This window comes from Amphiura filiformis, chromosome 4, assembly GCF_039555335.1.
Source record: "Amphiura filiformis chromosome 4, Afil_fr2py, whole genome shotgun sequence".
Classification (NCBI taxonomy): domain Eukaryota; kingdom Metazoa; phylum Echinodermata; class Ophiuroidea; order Amphilepidida; family Amphiuridae; genus Amphiura; species Amphiura filiformis.
In genome coordinates this window covers 84,499,714-84,517,413 of record NC_092631.1, presented here as the reverse complement: position 1 = coordinate 84,517,413, position 17,700 = coordinate 84,499,714, and the positions used below count along the sequence as shown (strand labels likewise).

At 35.9% G+C, this 17,700-nt stretch overlaps 2 protein-coding genes across 2 annotated transcripts; both read right to left on the bottom strand.

Annotated features, from left to right (window-relative positions):
* Nucleotides 1–1,500: 1,500 nt before the first annotated feature.
* Nucleotides 1,501–4,532, bottom strand: LOC140149598 (uncharacterized). The gene is made up of 3 exons (XM_072171676.1): nt 4,298–4,532; nt 3,039–3,214; nt 1,501–1,986 (listed from the first exon to the last, which is right to left on the bottom strand). Exons 1-3 carry the CDS (start codon nt 4,530–4,532, stop codon nt 1,501–1,503), a joined length of 897 nt encoding a protein of 298 aa, XP_072027777.1.
* Nucleotides 4,533–7,816: 3,284 nt separating this feature from the next.
* On the bottom strand, nt 7,817–16,401 carry LOC140149597 (uncharacterized). The gene is made up of 3 exons (XM_072171675.1): nt 16,137–16,401; nt 9,771–9,950; nt 7,817–8,481 (listed from the first exon to the last, which is right to left on the bottom strand). The coding sequence occupies exons 1-3, from the start codon at nt 16,399–16,401 to the stop codon at nt 7,817–7,819; spliced, it is 1,110 nt and encodes a 369-aa protein (XP_072027776.1).
* Between the last annotated feature and the right edge of the window lie 1,299 nt (nt 16,402–17,700).

Here is a 17,700-nt window from a genome sequence, read left to right as displayed (position 1 = left end):
AGAAGGTTGATACTCATTGTGGTGCCCCTACTTTACTCAGCATTTGTATAATACTGGTTACAAAAGAAATACTCCTTTAAAATTAAAAAACATATCTTTGCATAACTTCACATACATTTTATTCATTTGAAAAATTCAAATAGCTTTAAATAGAAAAATCTTTTTGCTACCTTCTCAAAGTTGACCCATTTCCATAAACAAATTGTTTGGTCAAAAATGATCACATGATGATTTCAGAAAAAGTTGCACTTTTCAAAATCAATGTCATGATTGCTTTAATTGGCTTCTTTGCCTTTACCTTTCTGTCCCTGATCCCTCAGTCACCCATGCAACCATCATTCAGTACAAAACAGTGATTCATTGAAATAAATTTTGACATAATGAGGTTTTCTTTGAAGTTTTTAATCAGCAGTTGTTTCAAAATGATAAAATCACTGGGGAGGGAAAATGGGGGTCTCCACGCATACATTTGACCAAAAGGGCGAACATTTACCTGTGAATGGGTAGGCTGAAGCATCTTGCATCTTGATCTAAAGTGCATGATTTTTTAGATAAAGGCGTAGTAATCATCATGTGGGCAAAAGAGTTTAGTGGCTGTGATGCTTATACTCAACCTTTATTCAAGAGAGCAGTCGCTTTAGATCGTTTAAATCGTTCAAACTGTTTCAGAGTATCATTTGCAAGAAAATTCTATATCTTCTTGCCAACAAGAGAACTAAGCATCACACTACAAACTTTATTTCTTCCTATAGTGATTTTACCATCTTTGAAACCCCTGCTGAATAAAAACTTCGAAGAAAACCCCATTCATGACCAAATTCATGTTAAAGAATTATTGTTTTATTCTGAAAGATGATTGCATGGCTGACTGCATAAATGGCCACTTACAATAAAGAAAACATACAAACAATTAACTCAATCAAAACATTGATCGAGAAAGTGTTTGCACATTACATGTATAGGATGTTTAAAAAGGACAACTATTTTTTGAAAGCATCATTTTTGGAAAAGGTGATTATTTTTGACCAAAGAAAAACGATTTTGAGAAGGGAGAACTTTAGGAGGGTAGGAAAGCGTGTATTCTATTAACATGTTTTTGAATGTTTTCAGATCAACAAAATGTTTTAAAATGGTACTATTCATGCAATGTAATGACACAGGCTTTTTGTACTTAGTGCCATCTTTTTCTCTGATAGACAGAAAATAAATCTGATCAAACCTGTCATTTAATCTCTTGCAGTGCTAGTGTTACTTGTTTTTACCTGGTAAAAGGGATGTTTTTATGCTCCCGAAACGTCGATTATTTTGTCTTTTTAACCCTAAATTTTGGATGTTGTTGTACATATTAAACAGTTTTTAACATTTATTTTCCTTGGTTATGTACACTACTTGAATCTTTTTAAGATCCATTCAAAGTTTCCCTGCTGGTCAGTTGGTACTGTTTTAGTTTGCTTTTTTGCTCAAACCTGTCTCGTTTAGATGCCAACAATTATGATCATGCTAGCATTTGAGTCGTTTAGCGTACATTTCCTCGTAGTATTTCAAACATGTGTCAGAATAGAGTAAGACATCGTCATCCAATTCGGAACGATCAGGGCAAGGTCTCGCGTTTCCAAAACCGGTGCTTTTAAATGTTTCTGTGTGAATTCCACCTAAATTGTGCGCGAAAATGAGTTCCTTAGCAACCATCCATATCTCATCGAAGCACTCCCTACCTGGTTTCCAATGCAGTAAGTCATCAGAGTAAGGTATACCGACTGCCTCACAATATGCTTTTAGTACACGACCTGGATTAGCTAATAGATCATCATTGTCTATGATCACTGGATTAGGGTTAATATTCTGCTTTACGTACAGGTAGAGATCATACTGTTCTTCATAACTGTATCCTTCGGGAAGTAAGAAGTTTGGTACGTCTTGGAGAACAATTTTCTTATTTTGATCGTCTATTCCACGGTTAATTGATCTTTTCCAGGAGTCGAACACCTAAGGGTAAAAACCAATTAAAAGGTAGAACTTACTTATTTTGAGTTATCGTGCATCGAGGATAAAACAGTTTATCGAGCATCTTAGTGCGTGATCACATTTCAAAATGGCGGGCAACAAACCGTCATAAGCGGCGTAGGCTACAATATACAGTAAGCCAAAGAATTAAAGTACCAGTTGTATTCACCCCTGTAATTCCTAAATAAAGACAGCTATGTTAAAATTAAAACAAACAGTCAATACCTGTACTCTTTAGGTCTGATTTAAGACCTTATTTGTTGCAATTGGTTGAGAATTAAAGAAACAGTGATCTAAAACCTAAAACAGAAACGAAATCAAAAGTTGCACTTTTGTGTTCTAATCAATGAAAACACGACGCTAGTTTTAACGTGCTAATCAATGGAAGCACGGCGATTCGAATGCTTTGTGTACAAATCAATAGCGCGTGCAATGGAGCAAACTGCAACTTGGATCGTCGTGTCTTTATTTCTTGAACAATATCAACGAATGAGGTCTTAAATTCGAGCTAAAAGATGCAGCTATTGGCTGCTTATTCCAATTATGACATATCTGTCTCTATTTAGGATATACAGGAGGTGAACATAATTGGTACCTTAATTTTTTGGCCTACTGTAGTACGAGAGTCATTCAAACAAACTCCATCGTTTCATCTCTGTTAATAACAGTGTTATCTTACGAGCCAGGAAGTTGAAGTTACCCAGGGTCATTCAAACAGTTCTACCTCCATCGTCACATCTCTGTTATCTTACGTGCCAGAATATTGCTATTACCCATAATTATACTCTTAAGTCTTGGCTAAAAATAAAGGTTATTTGATTAAATTGAGATTTGTGGTTGTTAAGATTTACAGATTAGTGTTTGTATATAAAGGTTGGTTTGTATGTAGGTCTAATAATTATATTGACCACGAAACGAGGGTGGAAATGTAGATGACATTGAATACCGATATTTGGAAGCTATATATATAATAAATCGGACTGTCATGAATCTGTGACAGGACTAAAGCTTTAATATCACAACATTTGCCTGACCTGGTACGGGTGCCGAATAAGAAATGTGTGTTGAAAACCTCGAGGAAGACGATCTTGATACTGCTTTTCTAATCCCCATGCCATGTCCTTGCTTACTACAACCTTCTTTCCTACTGGTTTGGCTTCAAGTTGCTGCTTTATCCAAAACGGAGTCTTGTCTATGGCAAGATAACCACCTTGAAAGGTAAAATAAACAAAAGTAAACAATTGCTAATTCTCTGGCTACTTCTGCCGAATCTTTATAAGCAATAACCTTCTTTTAAGGAGAATTTGGAGCTCGCCAAAGTGCGCATCTTTCCAAAAAATGAGACATATTCTTCTGTCGACTTGCTGAAGTCTGGTTTATGAAACAACGCGTGAGGAAAGTGAGTGAATGGTGAGCACCGTTTTGAAAATGCTCATGCGAGGATATTGTACGCAAACATGGCAAAGGATTATGAAAGTCTAGAGTGGTCTTTATGACATTGATGTACCGTAGTAAGCAGTGTTTGTTATCATATATAGGCTATGCTTCACATGTTAAAGATCCTTATCCTGTATCCAACAAAAAGAAAAACAAAACCGTTGACAATGTAACAAAAGCAACAAGTTTAAAAAGCCCCACCTCGGATCACTTTTTGAAACATGGTCCCATTTGTATATAAAAGGTACTGATTTAACCTTATCATATTATCAACTTGAACGACCAGAGAGGTTATTTATCTTGTTCTTGAATGATAAGCCTACATGTTTTGTTTTATAATATTAATTTCATAATTAATGATTGAATTAAACGAATAACAAATACGTCTGTTATTGCAGTGATGTTATTGTTAAAACGTTATATCTCGTTGGAAACGTTGTGTTTTATTGAAAATAAAATAAATACACTTATTTGCTGTTGATGTTCAAGTGGGGCCCAGCCCGGGCCCAGTTACAACAAGTGAACTAAGGTGGGGGCTTTTTAAACTTGCTGCTTTTTTTACGTTGACAACGTTTTTTGGCGGATTTTCTTTCCTTTTATGCATGTAACCAGGCAGCTCCAAGCTTGGAGAGTCATCAGGTTAGTCCATAAGTATGGGCGTCTGACGGATAACCTGTAGTGTATTTCTGGTCATCCGACGGCAAATATGGGCGTCAGGACGCGCGGATTACCACTTGATTGGGAGTAGATATTATCTAAGTTGTAATGAAATATAGTTAAGTAGAGATCGCAAACAGGCATACGAATAGGGAAAATCATCAAACACTATTAAACACAAGACCCAATACAGAATTACCTGTTATTCCTTGTGTATAATCTTCATCAGCGTCTTTGATGTCAGCTCCCCATAATTCGTTCGTAACTTTAACTAAATTGTGTCGATTCTTTCCGAATTTATAGAAGTAATAACTCATAAGGTATGGTTCATACCAAACCTGGGTATCAGGTACATAGGTTAAACATTTCAAAAACGCTGTTGAACTAGAACGAGGAATGGACCAGAGTATAACACGCGTAATGTCACCTTCCATGGCTGATGGTTTGCAAATTATATACTGGTATATAAGATCGTATTCACATTTGGTCGTACTTTGACCTGACCTGATCTGAACCAAATAGATTTAACCTATATAAGCGAATGACCAAACCTCAAAATTGTATACTCCCATTACACCCAGCGTACAAACTAAGTGCACCTCGTTATGGGCAGACTAGCTTTTATTGGGCAAAGCAGCCAAAACAAAATCGATTTTCATTATCTAAATCTATATATTATTGACAAATAACACTTTGATGTTTTGAAAAAGTTTATTCTGCAAATCATATACTTTGAAAACTTGCTTGATTTGAAAGTTTGAGAGTTTCAACTCTCTTTACAACATAACTCAAGAACCACAGGACCTACAAGAGTATATCTGTAATATTTGAATTCTTCAACACACTCGCTATGAAATGATCAATGCAATTTTTGCCAAAGCTCATTACCATTCGCAATGGTAACTCTCTGTGAACTACCAAATCGCAAGTTTAAAATAGTTGCAACCTTAAATCCTTTGCTTACATATACTTCTGTCATTTTTAAATTCAAGATGGCGTTCAAAAAGTGTGCCAATTTGTCATTTTAGCATGTGTGACCCGTTTTGACAAAACCAGGAACAAGTCGCATTTTTGATATTTTATGATTTGAATAAAATTGAAAGCACGTGACAATAAGCTTCAAAATGATGCCAAAATTATATACATAGCATCAATACTTTTCAAGATATGGATAATTTTGTAAATGATACCTTGATATTTTTGCCGAACTGCTATTCTAAGTAATGGGCTAATAGTTGTTATCCGTGTCAGTGACTGCTATACCTTGTTTAGGACTTTCAAAAGAAGTACCTGCATGTGCAACTATGACTGCTTCAAAATAGCCCGCCAAAGTTATGCAGGTAACTGGAGGTCGTGCATTGAATTGGTTTGAATGAGGAATACTACGGGAATCAGCGCATTTTGTTAGAAGTCACGCATGAGTAAAGTGGATAACCTCTATTAGTTCCCTGCTTTACACAGGATTGAATAGGGATTATCGTAGTTCAACTGTCAATTTTGGATTAAATAAACATCTTTTTAATAAGTACTTTCAAGGATTTCAAAGTCAACTCGGTCCCAAGGTCAAATACCATGAAATTAAGAATTCCAAAATTTTTTTTTATGGGAATGTCATCTTTAAAGGTCTATAACTCAAAAACATGCCTGGTGACTTGTTCCGGGTTTTGTTGGAACTGGTCACATATTTTGATCATAACTTTTGTTATAGAAGTTCAACTGCAACATGATGTGTTGTGTTATTTTAAAGGTAACACCATGCATAACATAATGATGTTAAATTTTAGTGGTTTTCTTGATTTGGAATTTACAAATTTGGGCTAAAACGTGCATTTTTTGTAGCATTTGGCTTGTATTTTCTTGTATATATCCCACATTTTCTGAGTAAATGAGCCAATATTTAAAAAAACCACATTGATCCCGGCCTTTTATAGTTATGTCTTTTATGTCTTGTATAGACGAATCCAATTTCACGCATTCCTACACCTCAATGGCAGCCATATTTGGGTCCCCATCGGCTCTATCTCACCTAAAATGTGAAATGATGCGGCCTTGGAGGGTATTTTAAACTACATTCTATCACCCGTAAACAAAAGAATGATGACAGTACAACACAAAAGAATCTAATTTTAAGCGGCTTTAATCCGCCTAATTGGGCAGTCACAACACCAGTTTGGTGCTGCGGGGACCCAGTCAATGGCCGACCAAATCCTGACCATGACTTGGCTCGTTGGATTCGTCTATAGTGTGTAATGAAACAGATAACTCCCGTTCCACATCGCAAACAGGGATACAAATAGGAAAAACCATCAAAGACTAACCCAAGACTCAGTACAGAATTACCTGTTATTCCTTGTGTATAATCTTCATTCGCGTCTTTGATGTTAGCTCCCCATAATTCGTTCGTAAATTGAACTAAATTTTTTCGATTCTTTCCGAATTTATAGAAGTAATAACTCATGAGGTATGGTTCATACCAAACCTGGGCATCAGGTACATAAGTTAAACATTTCAAAAACGCTGTTGAATTAGAACGAGGAATGGACCAAAGCATGACACGCGTAATGTCACCTTCCATGGCCATGGCTAATGGTTTGCAATGTACTGGTGTATAAGATCGTATTCACATTTGTTCGTACTTTGACCTTACCTGATCTGAACCAAATAGATTTAACCTATATAAGCGAAGGGCCAAACCTCAATATTGTACACTCAAGTGCACCTCGTTATGGGTAGACTAGGTTTTATTGGTCGAAGCAGCTAAAAAAGCAGCTTTTGCACATTTACTTCTGTCATCTCAATTCAAGATGGCGTCCAAAAAGTGTGCCAATTTGTTTTAGCATATTTTGATCATAACTTTTGTTATGGAAGTTCAACTGCAACATGATGTGTTGTATTATTCTAAAGGTAATACCATGCATAACATAATGATGTTAAATTTTAGTGGTTTCCTTGATTTGGAATATACGGATTTGGGCTAAAACGTGCAGTTTTTGTAGCATTTTTGAAAAAAGTTATTTTTTTGGCTTGTATTTTCTTGTATATATCCCAAATTTTCTCAGTAAATGAGCCAATATTTCTCACAAATTGGGTTCAATATCTTATAAATCGTATACCATCTTGGTTCCACGATCAAATAAGAGAGCTGGTGATCATTCGTTTGCTGTTGCCTCTCCACGGCTCTGGAATGAGTTGCCTATCCAGTTGAGGGAAGCGGTGTCTGTGCCTGCTTTCAAGCGTTTGCTTAAAACACATTTGTATTAATGTTGGTTGTATTTGTTTCTTGCTTCATTTTTGCCTGTATATTTTGTAAGGCGCTGTGCGTATTGTTTAGAGCGCCATATAAGTGTTGATTAATAATAATAATACCCAAAATGGATCGATAAAAAACCACCTTGATCCCGGCCTTAATAAGTCAGAGAGCATAATGCATGGCTGATACTCATGCAAACGTATCCGTTTACAAAGACTCTGTAACATTTCGAATCCCACAATCGTTAATGTTTCGATGATTCCGATTTCACGTGGTCTCATACTGCAGGTAACAAACCCGCCACACCTTTCAAATTCAATAATCATATAATATAATTTAAAACTTCAATCTGTGGCATAATTAATTAATATGTATAAAGTGAGGATTGTATTTAAATTTGAATGAGGTTTATTGAAATGTAACCCTGCACACCAATGCAAGAATTCCAAGTATAAGGAAATATACAAATTATTTGCGATATATCAGTTTATTTCTATACATTTCTTCATAGTACTTCATACTGCGATCACAGCAGTACAAGACATCCTCAGATAGTTCTGATCTATCAGGTAACCTGGACGGTTTGCTGAAACGAATGCTTGCAAAAGTCTCACGATGATGTCCAATATGGTTATAGACATTAATTTGTTCTTTAGCGGTCATCCAAAGCTGATCCATACACTTTCTACCTGGTGTCCACCGGAGTAAGTCATCACTATATGGTATATCTACTGCTTCGCAATATGATTTCAATACACGACCTGGATCAGCTAATAGGTCATCTGTGTCAATAATCACTGGGTTTGGGTCGAAATGCTCTTTCACGTACAGATAAAGATCATATTGCTCTTCATAGTGAAAACCCAATGGTAGATGGTGATTTGGTTGATCAGTTATCTTCAGTTTATTACTATCTTCATCAATTCCTCGATTAATCATCCTTTTCCACGAGTCAAAAACTCTATAGGGATGGCAGATAAGAAACGTATGTCGGTAGCCTGTCGGTAGTTGTCCATAATAACCCGCTATACCCCAACACATGTCCTTAACAAATACCACTTTCTTGTCTGGTAATGGTGCCTCAAGTTGCTCCTTAATCCAGTTATATGACTTGTCGCCCGCAAAATATCCACCTAGAAAGAAACAGTATGATATTAGTTATAGTAATTTTTGCTAATTTACACATTACAAATCAATCGAATCAAAGTTTTCATTCCATAATATGTAAACATTGTAAAAGTTGCATGACCTGTACCTGAACTGTAATTATTCTTACTATAGGCTGCTTTATCCAATCAATCTGGTTAACTATTGTTGATTACCTCCTCTTTGGCAATCAATAAAACATTGAAAGACAAAAATATTTTAATATACCTCCTCATATTAAATACGAAGGACATTCAAAAGCAAATATTTGCCTAAACGCGTATATCTCTGCTTTAGCACATACTCGGCCGAATTGGGCAACATTGCCAGTCATTTAGTCTAAGGGGACATTTATTTTCTTCGGAAGGGAGGTCTCAAACATGTGAGTTCATATTTTTTCCGCAATAGGGGAGAGGTCATCAAGTTATCAAAAGGCTTGTGCCTAATGTCATCACAGATAAAATTGAGGTTGCAATAAATATATTCCCTTCTTTCCGCTGTAACTATAGAGAGATCATAACACAATTTCCATGAAACATTATTTTTCTGACCTTTTTGAGCTGTTTTGCTTCTGTGGGTGCGGAATGGAGGAACATATACTTTCTCAACCCGAGACATATTGGAATTCCTTATCGAAGAAAATGACTACATACACCACATATGCAGAAGAGGACATCATTGAAACACTTACCAAGGTCACACGGATTTTGTTTGCAAATTACTAACATTTCAATGTTTCAGCAGAAGAAACGAGATAAGATAATATTCTGTTTGACACATTGAAATAGCACCTGTGACTGGGAAAATAATTCACATGCATATATCCACAGTATTATCAAATTTTCGCTCTCAAATACACAGTTAAGAATGCAGCAACTGATCATTAGCTCATATAATTAATTTGATGTTAATTTGGGATTATTGTGTTAGTAAATCCTAACGGGATTTAATATATGTATTTCAGGGTTTTTTTTAAATTTCATTTCATTATTTGTTTTTTGTTTGTTTGTTTAACGGGGTCGCTATGCGTAGACACGTATAAGTAACGCTTAGGTCAGGAGGGACCAGGCAAATTGCGCAATCCAGACCAAAAAGCCTAAGCCTACCTACATGAATATTAAACCATGCTGATCTTATGAAAAGAAAAGAAAGAACGATATTTGAAAAGGCAAAGCTATAGGCCACTCCCATCAGAAGTCAACCTTTGGGTTATATGTAAGAAAAATTCAATCTCAACTGCCATTTTGATGTATGTATTAAAACATTAATACTGTACCTGAAGTGATTCTAGCACCGAATTCATCTATTCCTTCTTTCTCAGTTGCTTTCCAGATGTCTTGAAAGAAGCTCACGACCTCTTCACGATTGTTGCCATGAGAAGAGAATAAGTAATGCATCAAGTATGGTTCTAACCACACTTGTGAGTTTGGGACATAAGTCAGACATTTCAGTAAAGCTGTTGAAGTAGAACGGGGAACGCACCATAACATGACACGGGCAGTTGCTTGGTTACATCCATCAGACTCGCCAGAGGTTGCCATTTCAGCTGATGTAACTAATAATATGCCCATATGTTAGGGATGTTAACAAAAGTACACATACACAAATTGACTAACCAGAACGTGTTTACTTGCCCCGCATTGTTTACACTTTCTGCATCTAGACCTTTATCAATCGTGGAACAAAGTGCACAGTGATAAACAGGTCAAGTTCATTGGACAGTGGACATTGCTATGACCATACAGGTCAAGGCATACTAAGTTTGTGGTATAAGTTTCCATTTGTAACTTTACTTGAGCTTAAAATATATAATTTCATCAAATAAATTGTCTTCTATTATTTCCTTCCTTTCTTTGTTGTACTAGGTATATCATTTCTGGTAGGTCTAAACATCCTACCAAGTTCCAATTGTAATTGAAACCCAGGGAATTAAATAGGCACTTCTTAATATTTCGTATTGCATATCAATATTTTCAGTAAGCTATTTTCTGATTGGAGGGCGCCCTGAGGCGCCCTTCATTTGTAATATTGGTTTCAGACTTGCACTGTATTTGATAGTCTCCTATACAGGCAATTTGTGTCGGTCCTAAAGCTCGTATGTTGGTGATAGCCACATAGTAGAGAGATTGCGAAATTTACGTGAAACGTGATACGGGAACGCCAACGGCAAGCTACATTAGTCGAAAATCAATTAGTATGCCCTCTAGAGGGTGAAATCTATTGTGAATTGGTCAATCGTGGAATTACCGTAAGGCGATTACGTTGCGGTTGGTAGCAAAAATGACGTTCCAAAATGACAAAAAAAAAAAAAACATTATAAAATGCAGAAAATTGTTATGTTTGTCGTGTTATGAAGCAAATCAAAGTATCCAAATAAAACTAGTAGAGTCCGACACGTAATATAATCCATTTTGGGGGTTAAAATTTGACCTAATATAGACAAGAAGAAGTGAATATATTTTTGGCGCGAATTCGAACGGGAAGATTTCCTATTCATTTGTGTGTGGAAAATGCCGTCCAAAAATCAGCTTGCGAAGAGGCGTTTTAGGCCAGATCGTGACGTCTTACGACATAATACGGTAGAATTGTCTGTTTGTGACGGGTGACAGCAGTTCGTGCAACGTCATTTTTCGCCATTGCTATTTCGTTGCATTAAACAGCTGTCAAAGTGTTTTGCTTATGGATACTATTCAGCAAACACCAAAATGTTTTTAAAATATGATAATGCATTATGTTTTTGGTTTTAGTTTAAACAGTTTGATAACATATCAATATCGTTTATATAAAAATCATGAAAACTCTTTTTTAAAACGTGTTATACTGAAAAAATAATACAACAACATTTAAAAAAAAATTCAAAATGTTATAGTAAAATATCGTTCGGCAAACATTTTGTGTACTTAAGTCTATTGTGTTAGAATGTGTTTCAACAAGTTTTGAACAAAATGTTTTTTGAATGTTAAAACCTTTTTATGCCCTTTTCCCCACATACCCTTTAACCCGACATTTAACGTGTTCTGTAATATATTTGTGTTTGCTGGGTAGTAATCGAACTAGGCACATTAGATTATCTATTTTCATTTTGCTTTAAAAAGTAAACAGGGTACTAATTATATGATAATGGAGTTTGTTTCTTTTTATTCGAATATATACACCATAACGACTTCCTAGGCATCCAACACCAAACTCTGTTTAGGTTATTTAAACAAATATCATACACATGTGAACATAGGCCTATACTCATTTTCCAATAGCTCTCAAAACTCAAATATCGCTAACCTGGACTGAATGCTCAGAGCAATTATAGATACAGCCAGTCGTATTTGCATATCAATAAGGCCTACCGAGGAAAGTGGGTTTGATGAGAGAAGATAATTTTCTCTGGTTCGATGCACCCAAGGTGAATCAATGTGTGCTCCCTATATCTTTAGATATATTTGTCTCAGCATAGCGCCACCATGAGCTTTTACATGTAGTCTTGTTCAGACTCTATGCGGCTATCACAAACATACTAGGAACGACGAGCGTTAGGACCGACACAAACTGGCTGTGTAGGAGGCTAGTTTGGATGTGAACGGCATTATCACGTTCAACCGCATAATGCCGTAATCCGTATCCCGTATGGCTTTTACAGTGATCGCCTCTTCACAATCTCTCTAGTGTTTGGCCTGAGACTATGTATTTGACCTCATATTATTCTCCTGCCCACGTACATGCAACTTCAAAGATCTTTGGGAAAATGCATAGGCAAGTGTTTGTTTTGTAGTGAGGAAGACACTTTTCATGTGAATTTGCATTCGACTTTCATTTTGACAGAAATCAGATGAACTTGAATGAACTGAAGCTTATCAAGTCACACATACACATCTTCTATGCACAACTCTTCTGACCTATATTTGACACACTTGATTGTGGGACTCTGTTAAGGGACACTATTTCATTTTCTCTCTTCGAAATTGCAAATAAATTGGGGAATTATTGAATTCCAAGATAAAAGTAATCAAATTAGCCTACCTGTTACATTGAAAATACAGATGTGTTTTTTTAGAAAATCATAGGATATTACTCCATTTCATAATCTGTGTGGGTGTGTAGAGAAAGGCAATATTGAGTATTAGTTGGGTCTCTCAAGACCTAAAATACCTCATTGTCTTAATACTCCTTTATATCCACTCCATATAATATCACCTGAAATTCATATCTTTTGTCAATTTAATAGGAGAGCAAGTTGAAGTGAAAACTGGGTTCAATTGTGAGTGCAAACTGTATGATACCATGTGTGCATAGTTTTACATGAGCAAATGAACAAAGTTTTCCATATGAGTTAAAACGCTCTCTGCTTTAATCACTACTGCCTGTATATAATATATATAGTTAGTTAGCGACCTCCACTGATGCTTTGCATCAAAGTGTTCTTGTCTACTATTGTACTTAATTGCAATATGTAATTGGCTAGTACCATTACGTAGCCTGTCAAAGTGTGAAAGACACCAGTAGAATAGCCTAGACTAATTTGTTTCTGCGCATTGGAGGCTTTTTTTTGCTCATTGTGGCCTCGTACTGTGATAGGAGGCAGTGATATAAACATCTCAAAAAAAGTAACTAACCCCACTTAAAGGAGTATTTCGTGATCCTAGCATCCTCTATTTATATAATTTTTCATTAAATATCCACGAAAAAAACCTATTCTCAAAATTTCAGTTGATTACGATTTTGCGTTCGCTAGTTATGCATGATTATGTGTATTACACTGCTCCATAGACAAAGCGTTGTAATTTCGTTCTGGTGCACCAGAACGAAATTCAAATTTCACGATATCTTTGCTAAACGAATTAATCTGCAAGAAATATTTCGTACATAAACATTATGTAGCCAGAGGTTTACAGTGATACAAAAATCTCAACTTTTTTTTGAGAAAAGTGGGGGGATGAGGCTGTGGATCACGAAATGCCCTTTTAAATAATGACCATTATTCAAAAACGGGTGATTGTATTACAAATCTGTAAAATGCGTTGGAAGCAGAATTTATTTCTGCCCATTTTGACACCTCATTTGTAGCAATTGCCTAAATATTGAAGTCACAGCGTACATTTGAATCAATGTAGCCCAAGATTTGAAAGTTGAAGTAAATTCTATTGATTTTGCATTCAGTGTAATGGAAGGAAATCTGGTATCTGAGTGTTTTTGTATTGTAAAAATTTATATGTAAGTGCAACTTTCAAATCTGGACCTCACTACATTAAATTGACCGGTGTTTTATTGTTTTCCGGGCTATCGTATCAAATGAGGTGTCAAAATGCGCAGAAATAAATTCTGCTTCCAACGCATTTTACAGATTTGTAATACAATAGCCCCTTTTGAATAATAGTCTTTTGTCTTGAAGTTGGACTAATAACCACTAAACAAAAAAGAGACATTTTGATGTACTCGGTTACAAGCTCTTACACATGCCATTCTTTTGAACGCACATTAATACACATGTCCCGAGTTTAAGCGACAATACGCTGTTGTTGCAGTAACCAACCATACGTTCGCGCTGGAGTAAATTTGAGCAAGAAATCCAATCGATATTTCTGAAGTTGCCGTTCCAGTTAAAGTAAATTTTCTAACTTCATTTCGCAAAGTCTCTATTCACGCCAGTCTTTAGACGCATAAACTGTTATATATTTAGGTTCGGTAATTAAACCTTTTCCTTATTGAAACGGACTTTAAGTTAAGTTTTTTCTCCTAAAAAGGGCAGCCTCACAAATCAAAATAAAGCAAAAGAAATCCACTCACAAAATAATATAAAACCTACATTTTTTTACTATCTCCAAAAATGACCTCATCACAAAACAAAAGAAATCCACTCAAAAAATAATATAAAACATAACATTTTATGCGTATGCAGACTGTAGAGGGCTTAATAGTGTTAAAATCTATCCTATGTTTTATATTATTTTGTGAGTGGATTTCTTTAGTTTTTTATTGTTTTGTGAGGCAGTAATTTTAGGTGAAAGATTTTGTGCCTCACTCACATTCACACCATCTATAATGGTTTCTTTACACATTAATGTTATGTATTTAGAGCTATTTAGGTTTGGCAATAAAACGTTTTCCATCCATAGGAAATTGTCTTTCTTACTCTCTCATATGACCGCCTCACAAAACAATATAAAACAAATGAAATCCACTCACAAAATAGTATAAAACATAACACCTTATGTGACTGTAGAGGGCGGAATTTTTTTACTCTCTCCTTAAAGTGACCGCTTCGGACAGGGCCTACTTTTCTTGTGAAATCGATTTGTATAACTACTAGTATATATATTTTAGTGTTTAATAGGTTAGCATCTTTTATTTAAATCAGAACATACATGTATCAACCTCACGAAGAACATGGTCCCTAAGGACACCATTGTCTCCAGTAGACATATACTTTAACCGGAACTCATCATCATTGCACTACGCCATTTATAAATAACCTGCTCAGTTAAAACCATTGAACTTTGTTCACCTTATGTTCATGTTGTACAGTAGGGAGCTGTTCACTAAGCCAAGGCACAGCATTGCTTAATGTTAGGGCCTGTTTTTCGTGGAGTCTTGTTGTAAGTTGTCGTTGGCCTCTTAAAAGCAAATGTATAATTAATAAGTAGTGTAGTTATTTTTGTATGTTTAAGTAGCTTTAAGTGTAATTTTATTAGTTGTTAGATTTTGATCCGTGTCTGATGACCTGCGTCAGTATTGTATTCTCAGTCAGATATTGCCTTTTGGCAACTTTAGAATGTTTTCCAACAAGTTTTGAACAAAATGTTTCAGCAAATCTTCAGAGCAATAACATCCACTGAAGACGCCAGTGTTTTTTTTTTTTTTTTTTGACCCTGTGAAAGCGCTCCGGTGAGTGGAATTTGAGTAGTTTAGAAGTCTAAATGTGCTTTCTATGACTAAACCATGTCCGCAAATATCACATGACCCTCGATGGTCAAAGGTCAAACGAACTTCGGCTGGACAGTCCAATTTCTACCACAAGCAATATCGTACAGTGACGCTACTAACACGTGCATTGTTGTAACGCCGGGGTGTTCACATATTTGGGGTCAGATGCCAAAAACGTGATTTTTGACACTCAAAATGCTTCTACATAGCACACTGACACAACTTACACATACACACTGACATAATTTGGGTCAGGGGTCATATCATGTCTATTAAACGAAATACTGTCAACAACTTTTATTAGCCAGGTAAAATATAGGAGAGAGTCGGTATGTCCACCCATGAATCGTTGTTACCCAGTGTATAATTTATGTGGTCCCACTATGCCACTGAATAATAATTTCAGGGTTTTTTTTAAATTTCATTTGAATCATTTCATTATTTGTTTTTTGTTTGTTTGTTTAACGGGGTCGCTATGCGTAGACACGTATAAGTAACGCTTAGGTCAGGAGGGACCAGGCAAATTGCGCAATCCAGACCAAAAAGCCTAAGCCTACCTACATGAATATTAAACCATGCTGATCTTATGAAAAGAAAAGAAAGAACGATATTTGAAAAGGCAAAGCTATAGGCCACTCCCATCAGAAGTCAACCTTTGGGTTATATGTAAGAAAAATTCAATCTCAACTGCCATTTTGATGTATGTATTAAAACATTAATACTGTACCTGAAGTGATTCTAGCACCGAATTCATCTATTCCTTCTTTCTCAGTTGCTTTCCAGATGTCTTGAAAGAAGCTCACGACCTCTTCACGATTGTTGCCATGAGAAGAGAATAAGTAATGCATCAAGTATGGTTCTAACCACACTTGTGAGTTTGGGACATAAGTCAGACATTTCAGTAAAGCTGTTGAAGTAGAACGGGGAACGCACCATAACATGACACGGGCAGTTGCTTGGTTACATCCATCAGACTCGCCAGAGGTTGCCATTTCAGCTGATGTAACTAATAATATGCCCATATGTTAGGGATGTTAACAAAAGTACACATACACAAATTGACTAACCAGAACGTGTTTACTTGCCCCGCATTGTTTACACTTTCTGCATCTAGACCTTTATCAATCGTGGAACAAAGTGCACAGTGATAAACAGGTCAAGTTCATTGGACAGTGGACATTGCTATGACCATACAGGTCAAGGCATACTAAGTTTGTGGTATAAGTTTCCATTTGTAACTTTACTTGAGCTTAAAATATATAATTTCATCAAATAAATTGTCTTCTATTATTTCCTTCCTTTCTTTGTTGTACTAGGTATATCATTTCTGGTAGGTCTAAACATCCTACCAAGTTCCAATTGTAATTGAAACCCAGGGAATTAAATAGGCACTTCTTAATATTTCGTATTGCATATCAATATTTTCAGTAAGCTATTTTCTGATTGGAGGGCGCCCTGAGGCGCCCTTCATTTGTAATATTGGTTTCCAGACTTGCACTGTATTTGATAGTCTCCTATACAGGCAATTTGTGTCGGTCCTAAAGCTCGTATGTTGGTGATAGCCACATAGTAGAGAGATTGCGAAATTTACGTGAAACGTGATACGGGAACGCCAACGGCAAGCTACATTAGTCGAAAATCAATTAGTATGCCCTCTAGAGGGTGAAATCTATTGTGAATTGGTCAATCGTGGAATTACCGTAAGGCGATTACGTTGCGGTTGGTAGCAAAAAATGACGTTCCAAAAAAAAAAAAAAAAAAAAAACGCATTATAAAATGCAGAAAATTGTTATGTTTGTCGTGTTATGAAGCAAATCAAAGTATCCAAATAAAACCAGTAGAGTCCGACACGTAATATAATCCATTTTGGGGGTTAAAATTTGACCTAATATAGACAAGAAGAAGTGAATATATTTTTGGCGCGAATTCGAACGGGAAGATTTCCTATTCATTTGTGTGTGGAAAATGCCGTCCAAAAATCAGCTTGCGAAGAGGCGTTTTAGGCCAGATCGTGACGTCTTACGACATAATACGGTAGAATTGTCTGTTTAGACGGGTGACAGCAGTTCGTGCAACGTCATTTTTCGCCATTGCTATTTCGTTGCATTAAACAGCTGTCAAAGTGTTTTGCTTATGGATACTATTCAGCAAACACCAAAATGTTTTTAAAATATGATAATGCATTATGTTTTTGGTTTTAGTTTAAACAGTTTGATAACATATCAATATCGTTTATATAAAAATCATGAAAACTCTTTTTTAAAACGTGTTATACTGAAAAAATAATACAA

Coding starts and splice junctions, on each gene's coding strand:
- LOC140149598 (XM_072171676.1), bottom strand. CDS start 4,532: ATGGAAGGTGACATTACGCGTGTTATACTCTGGTCCATTCCTCGTTCT. Junction 3,215..4,297: donor TTATACACAAGGAATAACAG/GTAATTCTGTAT, acceptor TTACCTTTCAAG/GTGGTTATCTTGCCATAGAC. Junction 1,987..3,038: donor TTATTCGGCACCCGTACCAG/GTCAGGCAAATG, acceptor TTTTACCCTTAG/GTGTTCGACTCCTGGAAAAG.
- LOC140149597 (XM_072171675.1), bottom strand. CDS start 16,401: ATGGCAACCTCTGGCGAGTCTGATGGATGTAACCAAGCAACTGCCCGT. Junction 9,951..16,136: donor CGGTGCTAGAATCACTTCAG/GTACAGTATTAA, acceptor CTACTTCAACAG/CTTTACTGAAATGTCTGACT. Junction 8,482..9,770: donor CGGTGCTAGAATCACTTCAG/GTACAGTATTAA, acceptor GTTTCTTTCTAG/GTGGATATTTTGCGGGCGAC.